Source organism: Corvus moneduloides, chromosome 2, assembly GCF_009650955.1.
Source record: "Corvus moneduloides isolate bCorMon1 chromosome 2, bCorMon1.pri, whole genome shotgun sequence".
Taxonomy (NCBI): Eukaryota; Metazoa; Chordata; class Aves; order Passeriformes; family Corvidae; genus Corvus; species Corvus moneduloides.
In genome coordinates, this window is record NC_045477.1 from 47,042,779 (window position 1) to 47,063,559 (window position 20,781).

The 20,781-nt window shown below is 38.1% G+C and overlaps 1 protein-coding gene across 1 annotated transcript in view; it reads right to left on the reverse strand.

Annotated features, from left to right (window-relative positions):
* Nucleotides 1-20,781, reverse strand: part of MIPEP (mitochondrial intermediate peptidase) — a 68,427-nt gene that overhangs the window by 33,917 nt on the left and 13,729 nt on the right. The window contains exons 8-13 of the mRNA XM_032099435.1: nucleotides 20,544-20,592; nucleotides 19,822-19,882; nucleotides 19,125-19,177; nucleotides 4,783-4,936; nucleotides 3,758-3,835; nucleotides 2,580-2,784 (exon numbers count right to left, since the gene is read on the reverse strand). Of these exons, the coding sequence (XP_031955326.1) occupies nucleotides 2,580-2,784; nucleotides 3,758-3,835; nucleotides 4,783-4,936; nucleotides 19,125-19,177; nucleotides 19,822-19,882; nucleotides 20,544-20,592 (600 nt within the window). The remainder of the gene's footprint in view (nucleotides 1-2,579; nucleotides 2,785-3,757; nucleotides 3,836-4,782; nucleotides 4,937-19,124; nucleotides 19,178-19,821; nucleotides 19,883-20,543; nucleotides 20,593-20,781) is intronic.

Sequence of the window (20,781 nt, forward strand, 5' to 3'; positions counted from 1 at the left end):
ATACTGCCAGAAAAGCTTCATTATGATGCTACACATTTTACTATAAATCACAAAGTAAAACAAAATATTTGAACAGCTGGGTGAGGCACCTTATAAAGCTCCGGATCACACCCTTTTTAAACTAAACCAGACTGTAGCCAAACTGGCCCTACATGAAACACCAAATCTTTTAAGTGTCCTAAACCTAAATTAAACTACAATGTAAATAAAACTCTGCCTTAATCCCATTCACAGTTACAATTTTTAGCTTCCATCTGTTTGCTGAGCTTACTTATGCTTTATATTAACCTCACTTTATAATACCAAGTCATTCATTCAAGGAACACTCCTGCAGATTGCAGACATGTTCTATGTAAGTGCAATGAGGTAACATCTTAGCTGTTAGCATTTTCAAAAAGCACTTTCCCAAAAACCTTATTTATTCTAATCTTTATCAGCATCTCACCCAATGGAAGTTATTAAAAAGTGTAACACATGGCCAAATCAAAGCTGAATTTCTAATTTCTATATTAAAGTTAGCAATGTAAAAGTTGTTGATTTCATAGTGGGTCATCACCTCTATCCCTGTCTGCCAGACACAATGTCAACATTCAGAATTCGTCTTAAATTCCAGTGTGTTTTTATTATGTTTTGGACACTAGCTTTTAAAATCACTCCTTTGGCTTCTAAAAACCTGTCTCTAATTTTTAATCTTAATTTATAATTTGTTTATACTCAATGATTCAGACTGATACTGCTCTTCGGTATAAATAACCTTTTTCACACTGGTTCTTACCTACTAAATTGAGAAACTATATTCTCTCTGAGCCATTATTATCTTCTCTGTACCTGCTGCAGTTGGAATTCAACTTCAGACTAGACACACAAAGCCATGCCCAAACATTGCATGAGGTTTCAGCAGTACCTTTACCATTCTAACACTTACTGCTGTTAGATATAGCTCTCGTGCAATTTCAAATCACATTGGACCCCTTCACAGACACATTACTTATGTGCAGTTCTGCACTGACACATAAAACTGTGATTCTGTTTCTCCACCAATGCTGAAAAATCCATTTCATAGCAAAAATTACCCTTGTATTCTGAAAATGCATGATCTGCAGTGTGTAGTTCTGAATTACAGGAAAGTAAGGCAAGAGAGAGCAGGAAAGATGTCAAATACTCAGCTCACCTCAACTAGAATGTAAAATTTTTAGTTCTCACACTAGCCTGTAGTCATCTTGTTTCCATACTTTACCACCCTAGTGTTCCATGAGAGCAGACAGCCCCTAACAGACATCCCTGGGACGGACCCTTTGATTGTTACACATTCCAAATCCATAAAAAAAAGATTCTCTGCTGAAACAATGCCACTGACCTCCAGCCTCCAGTGCTGCTTTTGCAATGCTAGATCTAGAGTGAAATCCTCTGGGATGGGGGATTGCCTGGAGCTAAGGCAACACAGAAACCATACCCAGGCACTTCTGGAAAGTCTGAGCCTCAAAATTAGCCATTTCCTGCCCCTCCAAGAGTTTGACATGCAGACACACATGATTCAGAACAAGAGGAGAACTCCCACCAAAGCAGCTATTTTGGGCATATAAGTATTCCTGTAGCTCAAGATGAACAAGGGTATATGAGTGGAAGGAGTGGGGGAGAGCCCTTAGCTGTCCCTAGGACTATACAGAGCTTATACTGAAGGAGTTATGCAGTGTTCATCTGTTTTAACAATGTCCTGTACTGACATACTTATAAACAGCTCAGTCAATTTTAATTTTAAATGGAAGACTTAAAAAAGAATATTTTGCCCCTGGTGCAAAGGTATCTATTGATAAAACATTAACTGTGCCATGACACCCCTTTGAATCACTAGAATAATGTAAAAATAGTAAAACATATTAAAAAAAATTCTTTAGACAAGGAAGTTACAATCTCATCTGTTTAGTTGGGGTTTTTTTGTAATAAGTAAATCTCTGCTGCACTTGAGATTTCCAGCACACTGTTGTAGAAAAGAATATACCAAGCTGTCCACAGGTAAAAAAAGTAGCATGCCAAGAAGCCTTAGTCAGCACAGGTCTTTGACCTGTTTGCCACAACTGCAGAAGGTTATAGAAGCCAGAGACCTGCCAGCCAACACACTCACTACTCTTTGCAAGATCTAATCCACTAAATTTCCTTCATTCATTTTCCTAACTAATTTCCAACCCAGGATTCATTGTGGTTTTACACTAGGTACAACCTATTTCCCAGCCACCAACTATTCCAATGATTATAAACTCCACATAAGAGAAACTTGCAAGAGTGGATACCCCCAATAGAATAAAGATCAACAGTACATAAACAAGAGATAAAAATGCCTAATTATTATTAGAAAAAAGAATATTCAAGTGCTGTTTGGTTGAGTTTTACATAATATCTGGAGATCTGATACTGTGTTCTCAAATCATGAAGGATATAGAACTATTAACATGACTCAACCGTTTTTGATTCATACTCTTTTTCTTCTTTTGTTTTGCTCTGTTTATTTTTTAATCTACTCCTTTCTTCTGGAAACTAAACAGTCGACTAAAACAAAAATATCACTATTATAACTTCCTTACCAGTGACATGCTGGTACCGAGTTCTTCCCAGCATAGAATGCATAGCATGTCCCATTTCATGGAAGAGATTCTCCATCATGCCAGGACTTAGTAGTGTTGGTGTACCTCTTGCTGATTTGGGAAGGCTCAGCATAAGAACAACTACAGGTAGTTGGTACTCTCCATTTTCCTTTAGCCTGCCTCCTCGAACTGTAAAGTGACAATCCTTTTCAAGGTAAAAGCAAATATGGACAACCAATGTCATTATATCAATGATACTAAAACATGATTAAATTAAACTGTTAATCAAATCTGAACATATACTCAAGTTACACAAGTAGAATTCAGTGATCATTAACAGTGTTGTTCAATAGCAGCATTGTTTCTTCACCGTTACTATATGCTTCGAATTCATAAGGAAATTACTTGATTCCATAAAGAAAAGACTGTCTTGCTCTTAGAAAATAGAATTATTTCTTTATGTTTTAGAATTATCAAAACTGCTAAAATTTTCTAAGAGATATCACTAGTGCCAAGAAATTTACTGATGTGTCACATCCATAACATACAGATTAAGTTCTCTCCTCAGCCTCCAGCAGTAACTTCTTTATCAAATATACCACACAGCACTCCTAGTATATTGTGAAATACTAGCAATCAGAGTTCTATATTAAACTAATGTAAAGTTTGTCCATTCATCACCTCACTAAAGGTGGTAATTTGCAGATGCTTCTACTGAGTGAAGTGTCTCCTGTACTGCATCCTATTGCAAATCTACTGCCACTAGGCAGTGAGTGAGCCACAACAGAACCATTTAGAGTTTTAAGAATTTAGAATAAAAACTAGTTGAGTGCAAAAACTAGAGAGTGTAAATGTCAGATTGTTTCTACTTGTAAACAGTAGGCCAGAAAATAAGTGCTTCAATATCTACTATTTCTCTAAACAGAGTTCTATGACATTCCATAGTGCCTGTTACCACAGAGTCTGACTTCAGTCTACTGGGTGATGTTTTTTAAAACGAAATGTTACTCTAAAAAAATATTTTACCTAAACCCGCACATGAAGTTACAGACTTACCCTGTTTCAGTTTGTTTTAAAATGAGGCAAGTTTTACTAAATTTACATTGAATGCAAACGGCACTAAAGCTACAGTTATTACGTATATAAAACCCAAGCTGAAGTCAGATCATAAATGTTACCTGATGTGGTTTATCGGGTCGCTGGAAGAAGTCACAATAGATGTATCCTAGTAAACCTTCAGTTTCATGAACAACAGCCTGAAGAAAAAAGGAATATAATTTCCACAGTGAAAGCACTGATTACATGTAAATTGAAGACATAATATTCAAATCGCAAGATCTATAATGAATAAATGACAAACGAATTGAGAATAACTGATGTAAAATCTGTTCATAATTTTAATTGAAAATATATATATATACAAAATTCACAGCTTCTCTCTCAAACTACAGACATTTCTGCATTTCACCCAAAACCAACTAGTCACAGATTAGTATTAAAAGTACTGTCCGTGTTAAAAAACCACTGTCTGTAGCCCCCAAATGGCAAACAGCAGCTCATTTACCATGGAAATAAAAATAGAAAGAGTAAGGAGTAATTATAAACTGGCCCACACTATATAAAGAACAGCATCTCTTGCTGGAGGCTGGCGGTAGAAGAGTAGAGATCTGGCAGTGAATAAATGTAGGGAAGACAACAGAAAAACTTGGGAACCTGCTGAGTAAGTTATTGCCCAAGTTTTTATTTCAACCCTCCCCCAAAAAGAGGGCAGAAAAATAAAAGATGTAAAAAATCAATCTCAAAGTAAAGATGACATACATAGTCAAAAAAATGAGGCAAAGACACATGACTGCTAGGACGCACACCCAAGGCATTCTAGTAATCTACAAATTGAAACTAAATAAACTAACAGGGCTCATTCAGAAAGGTGCAACAATAATCTCCAAACAGAGAAACTGTTTCTGATTCAGGACTCCTTGACACAGATATAGTATTAAGGCCATAAAACACCAACCATCCAAAAGGCACTTCAAGAGATGATAAAGCTCTTGAGGTCTAACTTCAACTAAAATTAGGCAACTAGTTTGTGCTCTGATAGGTACCCAAGGAACTTTAAAAAAAAAGTTTGATTCATGGCTCACAGCAACACACTATCTTGTTTATCTGCCCTTTGGTTTCAGATGCTGGAACCAAGAATGCTTACCAACTTTCGAACATCTTCAGACCAAATCTCTCCTCTCTTTGTCTGTTCAGCATAGAGGGAGATTCCAAGGAGCTGACTGAACAAAGAGTTCAAACCTTCCATGCATGCCCCAAGAGAGAAAAATGGACAGTACAAGCCAGGATCAATGTTGTACCTAAGGGAATACAAGAATCCCAAACCAGTCAGTCAGCAGAGCTACATAAACTACAGTACTCACCTTCAAGCCACAGGATACCACAAAATACACTAGTTCAGCCCAAAGACCCTTAGTGAGCATGTTCAGCTTTATTTTTCAAACAGTGAAACCAAGTCACAGTCACAGTGCTTTGCACTATCTCAGTTTTTCTTATATTTAAATCTCGATACCAAATTCAACAGATGTTTACTATGATTTTCAGAAATGTGGTGAACATGTAGCCCAAACAGACCATGGCAACATGATGGGTGGCCAAGCATTGGCTTTTGATCCACAAGAGGCCACCGGCACTCAAGTGCCTTTCCCATGCCAAGGCTGCACCGTGTGACTGATCAGAAAAACAAGCTGGCTTTGGCTGTGGTGTAAGCCAAATCCTCAGCTAGGGCAGGAAACCAACTGGTAAGCACTGCTGACTCTGCAGTCTTGCCTTTCACTGCAGCAACAGAAACACCAAGTAGGTACAATCACCTCCCACACAAAAAATCACACTTCAGGCTCTGGGGACTCTCTTGAACCATGTAGAAAACATCTACAGCTGTGAGCCACCTGAAAATTTTAGTACGTGACGTGGATTTCAAACATGGCCAAGCTTCCTGAGCCTAACGTCAACCAACTATGTTCAAGACACTGTAGCACAGAAGACACCCATAGGGGAGTAAGACATCATACATCTGCATGCATGCATATAAACTGAGAACAAACAAAATTTCAGAAAGTAGTTCAGAGATGTATGCAGCCTATAAAAGGGCTCAAACTCCCTGAGACTCTGACCCTAAAAAGTAAACACGCTACAAGTGTATCAAGCAAATAAATGCTTTGCAAACTCACACCTTTCACAAGCTGATCAGCACCACGCGATTCTTTTGAGACAACAGCAAAATCACAACTGGAATCTGCTTGCAGTTGTGTGTACATCCCAAATGGAGAAAAATGCTCTTCCCTCATTTCACATACAAAGCCCAAATGTTATTTATACCATTTTCTGGGGTCTCAGAGTAAAGACTGCTTAACTCTAGAGAATCAGAGTCATTGAAATTTAAACATGCATCAGCTAGATTATAACAGCTGGACACCAAAGACAAGAACCACGCTATTTTAAGGCCTGTGATCAAAAGGTTTAGTTACAGACCAGCTGTGAAAGAACCAGATAGTCCCTACCCAAACACCTACCCTTCCTTCATTCCCACTCCCACACAGAGAAGACCTGAAAAAGAAGCCCACTGGGGATGCTTCGTTTGCCAAAGTGCTGCTTACGACTGCAGCTCCAATTCACTGACGGGCATCACTGAGCTGTGATGCACAGCAGGGTGGGGCTACTCCTCTAAGCCACAATATCGTAAGGTACAAGATTTTGCTTATTTTCACACCACAAATGCAACAAGCTAAAGCTGGTGTATTCCATTCTATTCTTAACTATAGTAGAACATAGAAATTAGAGCATATTTTGGCTCTACCATCCTGACACAGTTCTTCAAGATCTTCACACCAAAATTCACGTGCTGCACACTGCCATACGCACATTTTCCTTCTTACTCAAAAAGTCATTACACCCAAGGAAATAAGCATGATATAAATCACTTTAGATCAAGTTAGATAAAAAGACTGAAAGCAAGTCTCTAAAAGAAAGCAGAAGAGACAAGTTAATTTTCATATAAGCCACAGAAATTTGGAGTACAAAGAACACTGATTGACACACAGAGCTCCCCTCTCCACCCTGAAGTACAGAATTACAGGGTATGTGTTGAATACTTACTAAGTCAGTAATTCCTAAGACTTGTGATGCCTTCAACATGGCACTTTATGAAAAGCTTTAGCAGGTAAACCTCAGATGTCTCCACACTTTTACAGAATTGCCCGGTGATTGCCTTCTGCCCAGATCATAACCATGGAAACTAAAACACACCACTAAGTGCTTCAGACCTCCTGATTCTGCTCTGAAGCTCTCCCTGCATACAGACTACAAGACCTGCAAAACAAGGTTAAAATGACCCTTCTTTTGGCAGCAAATCATTACAATCTCCATAATAGTTTAGAACTGCTTTTTGTCATATCACTTTAAAATCTTATACTATCATCCTACATGCCACTATGAATACTAAGCTGAGTTTTTCCATTTGTAATTCAAAGAATTGCATCTTTAACTCTATTTAACATCTTTAACTGACTATAAAAGTACTGTCTCAATACATACTACAGACAAGCTCAAGTGGTTTCGTTGCACAAGGGCTCTTTGCAGGGCTTTTTTGCTGGGTGCATTTCAACCAGTCCTGTCAAAGCTATGCTTACGTGCAAAGCCTGCATACCCTCCTCCCCCCACACATCCAGTATCATCTGGGGCTCCCATGCCATTTCCTCCCTGCCCACTGGGAGAAGAGAGACAAGTGTATACGAGGTATTTCAAGAAAGAACCCATATGATGCAATACTACAAACACACACTTCAGTAAAACAAAATTTAACACTACCAACAGCTCACATTCATAATAAAACATCAGATTTTCACAGCAGCAGGAGATTAAAACATGTAACTCCCAACAGTGAGTTCAGTTGCAGGATAAGAGAACATGAAAATCCTAAGAAATTAAAGAATAGCACCCTTAAAAACACTTCACTAAATTAAACCACTTTCACACAAGAAACAAGAAAAATCAAAAGATGTTTAGAGACTGCTCAAAACTTTCTAAAGAGTAGAATTTTTTTTGATGGACCAGCTAAGTGTGGAAACCATTTCCAAGTATATGAAAGACAAGAAAGTCACCAAGAGCAGTCACCATGGATTCACCAAAGGCAAGTCATGCTCAAATAACTCAATAACCTTATATGATGAAATAACTGGCCTGACAGAAAAGGGGAGAGCAGTGCTTGTCACCTCCTTGGACTTCAGTGAGCCCTTGACACTGTCTCCCCTAAGATCCTTGCAGAGAAGCTGTTGATGTATGAACTGGATGAGCAGACAGAAAACTGCCTGAATGGCAGGGACCAGGGGGAGGTGATCAGTGTCACAATGACTGGTTGGAGGCCAGGGACCAGCAGTGTGCTCCAGGGGTCAATACTGGGTCCAGTCCTGTCCAGTCATTGGCAGATAACACCAAACTGAGTGCCATCCAAACTGGAAGAGTGGCTGATATGTCAGAGGGTCTTGCTTCCATCCACTGGGACCTCTACAGGCTGGATAAATGGGTTGACAGGAACCTCAAGAAGTTCAAAAAGTTCTCCCCTCCACCTGGGGAGAACAACCCCAGGCACCAGTATATGCTGGGGGACACCCAGCAAGAAAGCAGTTTTGCAGACAAGGACCTGGGGGTCCTGGTGGACACCAGGTTAAGCATGAGCCAGCGAGGGACCCTTGCCACAAAGAAGGTGAATGGTGAATGGCATCCTGGGTGCATTAGGATGAGCATGGCCAGCAGGCTGAGGGACGTGACCTTTCTGCTCTACTCAGCACTCCGTCCAGTGTTGAAGTGCTGTGTCCAGTGCTCGACTCCTCAGGATAAGAGAGACACGGCCATACTGTTCAGCCTGGAAAGGAGAAGCCTCAGAGGGATCTTAACAAGGAGTATAAACTCCTGAAGGGAGGGTGCCAGGAAGACAGACCAGGCTCTTCTCAGTGCTGCCCAGTGACAGGACCAGGGGCAACAGGCACAGAATGGAACACGAGATGTTGCATCTCAACATCAGGAAACGTTTTTTTCCCAGTGAGGATTAGCAAGCAGTGGCACAGGTAGCCTAGAGGCTACAGAGTCTTGCAACTTGGTGATACTGAAAAGCTGCCTGGACTTGATCTGGGACACCCAGCCCTAGGGGACCCTGCTTTAGCAGGGGGTTGGACCAGATGACCTCCAGAGCAAATTTCCAGCCTCAACTATTTTGTGAAGATGTCATATGGAGCCTAGAACTAAGAACACACAGCTGCAGTGTGAGAGAGATTCCACCTTTATCAGAGGAAGACAACATTTCATACTAGCTGCAAAGGATTACCACATTCGGTTGAAATACTAGATTAATGTGTTTGCTGGAGGGGTAGAAAAAAACAACCTCTGAAACTAATTTTTATTTAATTTCTGTCAAAAACACAGATACATACTAGCGGGAGAAAGCAATGATATTTCTTCATGGATAGAACAGCTGACATTAACAAATTACAAGGAGAAGATCAATGTCTACTTCTTCCTCATTCTCAACACTCCTTGAATGCGCACAATGTCCCCGTGATCATGACCCTACCCCAGGATGAAAAGGATAGGAAGAAGGCTTTCTGATAAATATTGTGTAATATACTGTCACTATCCAAAGTGGGGGAGGGGATGGTGGCAGGAAATCCATCTGTGATGGTTTTGTCCTTTCAAAAAAGCATGATACTTATCCACCACTCCAGAAAAACAGCATTAACAGACCATAATGCCTTAAGGCAGACTCACCAGAGGAACCAGCCCCCTGCTCTGGCTAATGCTTGAAGATGTCACAATCTTGACATTTTGAGTACAATGCGGTCTTGACTAAACAACCACTTTAACAGAAATTACACAAAGTTAATTTTAGTCCCTTCTGGTAGAACACTGTCAGGACCAAACCTCTCCCACATTTAATGAAAGGTGTGTTAATGCTCCTCTTGGCAATGGAAAATTGAAAAAGTTATGAAAAACAACATTTTTTTAAATACAGAATGCCAAAACAAAAATGTATCTAGTTCTGATCTCCACTGTCCATTTCTGCCTTGCTTATTACATCAGTTTGCAAAAAAAGATCAAAGCTGAAGATACTGAAAAATCCTCAAATACCACAAGTGTCCTATGCCACAGACCCAATATTTAAATTACTTTTGGGCACACCTAGCAGCAGTCAGCAGAGATGATTATACCTTGAGTTATCTGGCATCCATTGTTTGTTTGCTAGCCAGTGCAATGTCCCAGGAGTTATGGAGAAAGGGGTTAAAACCCATAATATAGTACAATTATCACAATCAGATGATAATAACCAATAATACTTCAAAATGAGTACTGGGTACTGAAAAAAAAAGCTACTCCTCCAAGAAGTGTGTAATACATCTTCAAAAATCTTTGTGTAAATACCAGTCTGTACCCACTAAGCAATAATCATGCCAGACACCAAAACACAGATTCATTTCCCAAGTTTTGAATTTGGTCCTACCTCATACATGAACTCCATTTTCACAAATTAAGTACAACCAATGATAGCTGAAGAAAGCCTAACCCCAAACTTGCACTGATTCCAGGAAAACTTTCTCTTTGGGCTTACTTAGGAACAGCAATCAGCTAAAACCTCAGCTATCTGAAACTCATGTCCTATAACCAAAATCTCAGTTCCTGGAATAATTATTGATAGATGATCCTGCCTTTCAGTGGCAAGAGCAAGCATATGACTGACTCTTTCCTGAGCCCCCACCTTCAAGATTTAATGCTACTCACTGAAAAATAAAAGGTGTAACACTAGATAAGATTAGAGGACAATGGGGAAAAGGGAGGAAATTAAAATATTTGAACCTTTCCCAAATATAAAAATATTCAATTAACAGAACAGGAAATGCTGCAATCTCTACTAGATCTCTAAAACTTAAATCTGGCATATGGGTGTGGGTAGGAAAGTATTTGGAAGAGTTTACAAAGTAGATGTTCCCTTGTTAAAGATTCTTGGTTGATTTCAGGCACTCAAATGGTAGCAGTCATTAGCAACTTCACTGTTTCCAGATGACAAGAAAAAAGCATCTGTTAGCTAGAAATGATTACCCAATCTCAGTTACTGACATGACATTAGTGGAACTGGAAGAACACATTTCCCAGGCACAGTATTTTGGCATTCAAATTCATACCAATCTCAAAACATGGTAACTCAACTTTTCAGCAGCACTGGGGACTGTGACTGTGACAGCAATCCAAACTTCTCTTCCCTGAGTCCTTTGAACGAAAATTCTCATGCCATTAAAGGGTCTCAGCTGTATCTTCAAAACACGCTCTGACCTGGGCCAGATTTTCTAAAGCACCACATAAAACCTTAAGATGAAGACTTCTCCCAATACATTCCTTTAGCATTTTAAATAGCCCAGTAACAAAGACAGAACTTGTCTGTGTAGGATGCAGAGCCTTTTTGAGGGCTGATCCAAGACTGCACAATTAATTTCTCCTGAAGCTAAAGGGAAAACTCAAAGTTCCCCATCTTCTATCCCAGGTGTATGGTGCTTCTTTGATCCCTTTTTTTCAAAGATGAAACCAAGTGTATTTGTAAATGCAGACTAAAGACTCCCAGCAAGACCCTATCAAAACCAAGGCATTCCTGCCCTGGCAGGGGGTTGGACTAGATGATCTCCAGAGTTTTCTTTCAATTCTAACAATACTGTGATTCTGGGATTCCACTGCACATTACTTCTCAATCAACAGAATGAAAGGACAACAACTTCAGTTAATGAATTAACTGCTACTGACTGACTCTACATAAAAAGGAGCAGAATGCAGAATTTCCAAAGTGCTATAGCCTGCCCCAAAAATGCTCACTAGTCAGAGCAAAGCAATCTTCATAATCTACACGTTAAAAAATGTTGATGACCCTACTGTGCACATAATTATTTTTATACTATATGTTAAAGCAGCAATCATTTTAAGAATCACTTTATGCACAATTTTCAAGCTGTTATCAATTGTGAGCTTGAATAGTTGTACAGCTTTATGCCTTCTAGTTAAAATAAATAGTAAAAAATTGAAATAAAACTGCAAGAAGCAGCTGCTTTATTATGAGCACACTCTTTGGCAAGCTGCCCCGACATTTATTCAGACAAGTGACGATTTTATCTCCAACAGGAAGTGCACTCAAGTATTTTTGGGAAAAGAAATCAGAAAGGAAATTATCATGACCCATACTGAACTACAGTAACAGGCACTCTGCTACCAGTAAAATTTCTGCTAAGGGTTACTGCTACTAGGAAGTAAGGTTAATGTTCTGGAGCCAGATAGCATTGACTGACAATAACTACTGCAAAGAAGAGCTGGAAGACAGGTTTTCTCATATGCCGTCATTTGCAGCCCCGGAAGAGCAGACAGACAGAATTCAGCGGGGATGATGATGCACATGGCGTAGTAACATCACCAACAAAACATTATACTGCTGTCTCCAAAGCCGGTAAACACATGGAAACATGGAAGCACTTCCTAAGAAAAAGGATGTAGGGCAGCTAAGCAAGCCAGGGCAAGAATCAAACACCCTGTCTGGATACCCTTTTGCTTAAAATGTGAGTTCTGGGCCTTAGGATGCCTATGTCACCAGAGAAGGGCAAACACAAATACTTTAACACTTTCAAGCTTAATAAGGTACCAATTAGAGGTAACTTGCAGAAGTCTAGAGCTCATCTATGAGCTCTTGCTTCTTTCTGGGACTTAGGCTTCCCTGACTGGACTGCATGCCGTATACCTGAATCCCAAAAGCATGAAGAGCACAGCGTTTTCTATGGGAATATGCCTTTCAAAATGCAGGTGAAAGAGATGGATCTCAGGTGGTGTTCTGATGAATTCCAACAGAACTTTGCAGGGAATGATATATTCCAGTCAAAAAGACTTCTTACCATGTAACATTTCTTCTAGTGTATCTCAGGTTAAAAAAAACAGGTATGGATTGATTTTTGATATTTACAATTTGCGGTAAAAGATTTTCCCAACTACCCTTGAACTTGAGCACATAAATTTTCTTAAGCCATTACACAAAACTTAAAGGATCTGAATGTAATTCTGGAAGAACAGGAAAAGGAATTATCAAAAATTCTATCCGTTACAGACATACACACACCCACCAGAAAACACAATGATTAATCTAAAAGAAGACTTCCTGAAATCAAGGATTTTGTACATGCCTAGATATTAATAAGTTTTTTTAAAAGGTTGCTTTTAGTTTTGATGTAGGAAATACAACATTTATGTAAAAAAAAAAGTGGACACCAATACACACTCACCCTGCACAAATCAGAAACAGAATCAACAGATACATACATGAACTCCTCTACAGTGGAAAAGAATACTTTCCTCTGTGCCAAACTTTCAATTAAGCTGCTTTGACTCAAGAAAGATAAAAATCAAGACTCAAAGTGGTCCCTTTTATAGTAATAATGAACCTTAAATTATTTGTTTCTCCTGTAGAATTGCGTAACTCTCATGCTTACATGTCAAAAACTGTGAAAGATTGAGACACAAACTTGAACACGATAGGTTTGCTCTGTATTCATTTTGCATATTCCAGTAACTTAATTCACTCTGAACATCTGATTTCAAATGCCAAACCATTTGTATTTATAACAAAACCCAGGAAGGAATGAAAATTTTCTCACATACTCTATGTCAGAATGTGAGCTCAGAAAATTTATGAAGAGAAATTTCAGTACCCTTCTAATTAGAAAGTAGACATATCAAAGAAAATTTAGTTTCTTTAATGCAAATTCCTGCTTTTTATTAAAGGATAAACTATATTTAAGAAATCCAGACACCTTACTTTCACAGTTTGCAGCACAGCCATATTTTTAAGAGAAGCAAAGTAGCCAAACCATTTGAAAAACGATTATAAAAAGAAGTTAACTAACACAATGAGGTTTGGTTATTCTTCAAGAACAGCAGGCTTCAAACAAAAAGGCTGTGCCCCTGTGAGGAACAAAGATGTAGTATGTGATTATAAATAATTATTTCTAAGCTTGTATGACTTCACTGAGTCTAAACAAAATGCACTTCTAAAATCACTTTCATTTAAGCTGTATCTTTGGAAGGAAGCTAAGACTGCTTTGTGCAGCATGACTTTCATCTATTCTATTAAGAATGCTTTTTATAAAATTGAACATTAGGGACATTTGAATCAGGATCACTGTTCTTTAGAACACAGGCGTTCAGACTCTTAACAATTGCAAATTAGCTGCCAGGCAAAAATTCTTATTGGTGGTTATTAAATGTAGTCCCTGACATATCCTGACTTCTTTGGGGGTTTTTGTGAGAATAATTATTATCCTGTTGACATCCACAAAAATATAGAAGACAAAGTTAAATATCTCTAATAAAACAGATCCTGTCAAAACTTCCAAAGAAACTTGAAAAGATCTTGCTAGTGAAGATAAAAGTGAGATGAACCCCTCAGGTTAACTTGAAGAGATCAAGACAAGGAAAATCCCTTCCAATTTTCATTACATGCCAGACTATGAAACTTAATTCTTTACCTAAAGGGAGACTCTTAACCATGATTTATAGAAGACTCTGGCTTTCTTAAAAATAATAACAATAATAATAACAGAAAGCCTTTGTACTCTCATCAACCATAAAGTAGCACCTGTATTTCAAATTCCTTTTTTCTTTCTGTTAATTGTACTTCCTAGAATATTTTGGAGGAGGTCAAGGGGTAATTTGAAATATTAGTATCAGCACTGCACACAACTTCGAGATTTGACTTAGTTTTCAAATCAACGGTTTCTTTGTTCTTCCACAATGTTTTGAATAAAGAAATAATTCTTGAAAGTTGAGTTCTGCTTCACAACAATCCTTTTCAATAACTTTCAGGTTTCCCTCCAAAAAGCTTAATCCACCAGCTTTAGTGACTGGTGAGTTAAAGTGTGCTTTCTATACCTGTATTAGTTGATTTAAGAGGAGGCATGCCTTCCCTTTCTTATGAAGAGTTTGTCACAGAAAGTTCTCCTTCTCTCTGAGCACTTCGGTTGAAAGATTTCCTAGTTATATTTTACATTAATTTTCCACTTCAGCTTTCAAACTGAACAGAGCGACAGTTTTCTCACATGTTCCACAAAGGGTCTGGGCTATTCTTCTACATGGCGTTCCCAAGAGAGAACAGTCTTTCATAAAACTAAAAATAATTTAACAAAAAGCAGCCATGAATAAGTTTCTTTACCAGTAACTTGCAAACCTCAATATTAGTTGCAGCTTTTAGGAACTTGAGAAACATCCAGTCACATTTTCATACCTTGGTATTGAACCTACCCTTCCAAAAAAAATCCAGAAGTGGTGCCCACCCTCCCCTGAAGCCAGCAACCTATGTACAGTCCCAACAAGAATGAAGGTGATTTATTCCTATTTTCTGCTAAGATGGCACCCCAAGATCCAAAACACCTGCAGCTGTCATTCTCCTTCCTACACATCAGGAAACTAACTTATTTTTGCATTGATCTGTCATCCTCAAGGCTGGTCTTATTTCCTTCTGCAGACCCAGAAAAAGGGACTAGCACAGAGTCAGTACTCTGCAAGCACATCCCAGCTTCAAGTTGAATAAAAGGTGGGACATTTTGGCAAAAATCCTAACAGTGAATTACAACCAGTGAAGTCAAGACAGCCTGGCAAGAACCACAGGTTAAGGAAACAGGAGTCAATACCAAATACACAAAGCTCACCGCTGACGGTTGTCAAGAACAGTTCTGTACCTCTGTCAGAAGTGACTAAGCACAGCCAATCCTACCTTCAAGGCAAATGGCTAACCTCAAAAATTCTCTCACAGCCTTTTGGGGCTGATTTTCTGTTGTGGTTTTTTCTGACCCGGAAGAAGTCAGCAGGACTACCACATCTTTGCAAGATCAGGGCCTTGAGAGTTACAGCTGCACTTACTGAGATGTAATGTGATTTAATTAATACTTGGGTACTTGTCTGCACTAAAACTCAACATTATTATTTTTATAATATACATATTAGACATCTTCTTACTTGTTAGAAGCTGAAGCATGTTCTAGCATTCACTGGTTTATTACCCTTAGCCTGCCAAAATTCTTGAGGTTCTCCTAATTACTCTATCTTCTTTTAAGATACTGCTACCATGAATTTCAGACTTTTTTGTCTTCTGTTTCTCTTAAAAGTACATTTATACTGACATGTATTTTCCCTGCCTCTTAAACTATAGCTACAAAAACATTACATTGTCTTAAGTGTAGGTTTAAAGCCAGAGAGGCTACTTAACATAGTCTGGGGAAAAAAAAAAAAAGTAAAATATCCTGTTCCCATCAATGGGAGGCTTACACTTTTGAAGTAGGATCAAGTTTCTAGGGAAAAGACTTGGTGAAAGCTGACAGAAACAAAATTGTTGTGGCCGGGTTTAGAGAGAACCGCAACTCTGTGGCTTGAGTCTGGAGCGCCTCCTGCTGTTCCAGAGACAGAACAGCAGCAATGGTCGGTAACAGCTGTGGAAGCAGCGACAATGAAACCAACCCGATGCGACAGCAAATGGCATCAAAACTCTACGGTCCAAACGCATGTGGACATCCTGCATCCTTCACAAGTAAATATCTACACCTTAAAACTAGTTATTAGAAATCTGATGAAGGATTTGTTTCTTTAATCCTGTTACAGTAAAGACTAAATGGATATCTAGAAGATAAAATATATAAATACATTTAAAATATAAAACATGCTACAAATATAGACACATTAAAAACATGTCATAAGTTTCAGTGTCATTTGACATGTAGCTGGTCAAAATCTGGAGGACTAAAGAGCAATGGTTGTATAGGCTAAACTAAGAAACAGTAAACATTTTCCAGCAGCCATAGACACTGGCCCAGCTAATATTTCTTGCACCCCCCTAGTGCTACACGTGTGACATACCAGAAATGCTGAGTTACTTAATCAAGAACTAAATCTCTGTAGTCTCTTTCTTTATACCTAGGTTTGTAAAGATAATCTGCATCTTATGTACCTGACAATACCTAGGAAACTACAGGTCTGTACTTCAGCTGGAGCCACAGTGACAACAGTAGTCAAAAAGGAATACTCAAAAGCATACATTTGCTTCCCTTTTACTATGCAGAAGAAAAGAAAAATTCCTAATACAAAAATCCACCACACAAACTACTACTGAGTCCCAAAATATGACAGACAAATACATAAGCCATGCTCTATGCACAGCACTATTACAAATATAACCATGGCATTTCTGTTGAAGATCTAAAGCTAAAAGCAGATTTCTTCCAAAAGAGATAAATCCTTGAAGAAGAAAAAAAAAAAAAAAAAAAAAAAAAAAAAAAAAAAAAAAAAAGACTCAACAAAGAATGGGAGAAATGCATGATAGTTAAGTGCATCTTGTTTGAAAACATATTTTGTCATTCCATGATGAAAAAATGCAAAATATAATAGCATAGAAGCAAAAAAGAAAGTATTTATTGAGTTTATAAATAAAAAAAAGAAACATGATATGAATTTTTTTTTAAAAAGCATTAAATCATTTTCCCATGGCAAAAAAACCAGCCAAACGAAAAAGGAAAACAACATCACTTTTCTTTAGACACATAATTTAACACAAGAGAATTGGCTCAGTTAGGAAGAAAGTAACAACAAACAGCCAAAAGTCAAACTCCAGCCAGTATGAAGCTTTGTGTGACAGACACAGTTCTCATCTTTCAGTTACAAAAGTGCTGAACTGAACATACCATAGCATCCACAGGGCATTCAAGAAGGGATGCAGTCAAACAGAGGTAAGCACAAATACAAGATAAAGGATAGGAGATTTCCATTTGGGTAACAAGGCATTTAGGGCACAGACATGACAAGGTATAGTCCCAGCCTCTGGTTGTTGCATGAATATTCTGATTCCTGCCTAGCTTCAGTCATAAAGCACGGTCCTTGACACTATGCAGTGGAGAAGTGAGTTTTACTCTTCAGAGCTGATTACCCAGTATCCAGCACCCTGTTAAACACCCACAATATGGACAGAATGAATGTAAAGCCTTTTTCAGCCAACTAGATCAAAACCTTTTTCCAAAGACAGACAACTATCTAGAAAACAGGACCATGAAAGATCTACACTCTTGTTTAAAGCAAAGCAGCTCTGCACAGAGTGGAAAGGAGAATTACTTTTTCTCCCGTCTTGTGGATGCTTGCATACCTGCCAGAAACAAACAATCCTGCCCAAGCTGGAGGAAGAAAAACACTGGGCCCAAATCCTGCACTGTAATCAGGGAGGCCCCACACAGATTCAGGAGACTCTTCACACTGTTCCAACTTCCAGACTTGGTGCCTGAATACAAAAAAATAGCAAAGATACACTGCCAATGTCTGACTCCGTTTTACCTGCAGCTCTCCCTTCACAAAGCCGCCTCACAATTCTTAAGTAACTTAATTGGGTCTCTTACAAAGCCCCCCAAGGAAAGGAAGTATTTTTCTTTCTAATGCCAAAAAGAGCCGAATAATCTGCTTGTGATCATCAGCAACTCAATTACGAGACTGTTAGCTTCCTGAGGAGATCTAAGAAGGACAGTAAGACCAAGAAGGACAATCAGCATCTGAAGACACTCCTCCAGGAGAAGTAACACAGTGGCTTCTACACCTACTGCTCTAACCCTTATGGCACACACCAATTCTGTAAACAACCAGGCCAGCTGCTGGCACTCCTTCCATGCCATGTCTATACCACCACAGCTTTCTGATCCAAAGTAAACTAGTATTTTAATCAGATACATCCAGTCTATGTTTGTTTAAAAACCAAAAAACTGTAAATTTGCAGTGAAGGAAAAGTTTTTCTAAACCCCCTTGTGAAAGCAGCACAACTTTCAATTATCTTTTCCAACAGAAACCTAAAAGGTCACTGCTGCTGATCTAATAAAGGCAACATGCAGGGCTTACATCTTTCAGAGCTGACATCTCATTATGTACAAAGGTCTTGTGCACTATTTAAGTCTGTGTAAAGAATTTATTTTCCAGTCTTTTCAAGTGAGATAAGAATGAATTCTATCCATAAAGATTTACTGAAGAAGTTGCTATTTCAAGTCTGCAGAAGAGGACAAAGTTGCACATTCGGTAAGAAGCGCAATGAAGTTAAAATAAGAGGAGAAGTTGGATTGTATTCAGTGTTCAAAATTTATTTTTAAACAGTACTACAGCCCAGCTAAGAACTAAAAGCACAACAAGAATAAGGATTTTCTATCTGTTCTGAAACTGCTTCATCCTCTTATCTTCAAAGAGCGCCAATACTTCCCTGCAAAACAACAGAGGAACCAAAAACTTCTACAGGCATTCCAGCAGTAACTAAAAAATGTTACAAACAACTCTCCCACCAGATAATATTTATTATTTTCATACTGAGGTACACCTTCAAAGAAAGAAATCCTGTTTATATTGAGGATTTTCTTTTCCTTATTGCAAGGACACTCATTTACATTACAATCAGGAACATATGGAGCCTACCTCTCAGCACGAAGGACTCCACTGTAGTAGGGGTGATCCCATGGCATCAGCATCTGAAAGAGAATTCCAGCTTATAATTACAATAATGGACAACAAGTGAACCCAAAGTAAAAATACTCAACAGTTTCCTTCGAGTATTTTTGCAGTTCCAGCAAGTCACAGAATTTTAAAACATAATGGGAAACAGGGTTCAAACCATCACCAAAACCAGCATCATATATCATAAACTGAAAACTTTTTTTTTTATATTTCTTGAATATTGGTCTTCTTTTTCAACTATATACCAGGATTTCATACCAGATTTCAAGAAATACACTCAATTAAAAAAAAAAAAGATAAATCTAGATATGTACAGCATTAAGATACATCCAATGTAGTATACACACTGGACTTGAATCTAACCTAAAGTAAAGCCTTTACTTTTCAAATGAGTCAATTAATTCAAAGCAAAGTGATACTCCCTTTACTGCTTTATGTTTTTGTTATCTCAGAATCACTTTGTATAAACCAACAGCTCTCTCATACTCAATACTTGGTTTTAATACAGCAGCTAAGTAGTCAGAAAGCATTTGAAGAGAGAATGTTTCTAATTCTACTACATCTTGTACACTAAAGTAGAGGTAATTGCAGAACATGATTACCTTATACTGTACTTTTAAGAACAAAACAGACAATCATTTATGGAAATGTAACTTACTGAATTGTGGGGGTTGAGCTTCATTTTCATCTTTGTCATCATTTGAAAGTCTTTTTGAGTTCTGAAAAATATTTTTATGATGAAAATGTTAATGAAAGATTTTTGAGCAATGTAATACAGTACAATAGTACTCCATCCTAAGAAAATGTCCCTCATCAGAGATTATATATGAATATATATATATATATATATATATAATTACTATATAAAATGGCAGCCCCACATATCACAGTAGAAAAACTTTTCCACTCTGCTTCTGCCATTCAGGTACTTTCAAATTCAGTCCCTCTTACTGTGGTTGTACACCTCCAAAGCATTTTCATTCTTACAATACACCCCATTTATACCCAGTGATGAAATTGTTTTGTGCTGTGTGGTGCTCATGGTGGCAAGAGGGACAAACAGGGAATTTTTTTTATAAAAGCAAAATATCTGGAGTTGTGCATATGGCAAGAAGACCAGGAGATGTGTTCTACACTTCAACTTGGTTTTCCTGTTTGCTGTTAACTGCATTTCTTGCATTCAGTCCTGGGTGTTCTCTGATCACAGACACAGAATTTATTCTAAACAAATAGCCTTTTCTCAGAATTCTGGGAAAGTCATGGTTTTTGCTTCATCAGAGCATATAATAAGCAGCACTGACTAACTTATTAGTGCACAAGTCCCTCTCTTCTTGAAATAAATAGTATGGTTAAAAAAATAGCTTAGTGAAAAAGACATACCTTTTAGATAACTGCTCAGACAGCTTCTCCAGAAATTGTCTTACTGTTTCTAGAAGGAAGGAAAAAAAAAAGGAAATTATTTTTCCCTAAAGGATCTTAAGTTTACATGAGAATATTCCAAACAAAAAAATTCCCTTAGATTTTTTAACAAACTACTCCACTGACATTATTCCAAGAGAATTTGGTACTAAATTTACTATGTTATGTGCTGAGATAATGACACCTTCATAATCTAAGG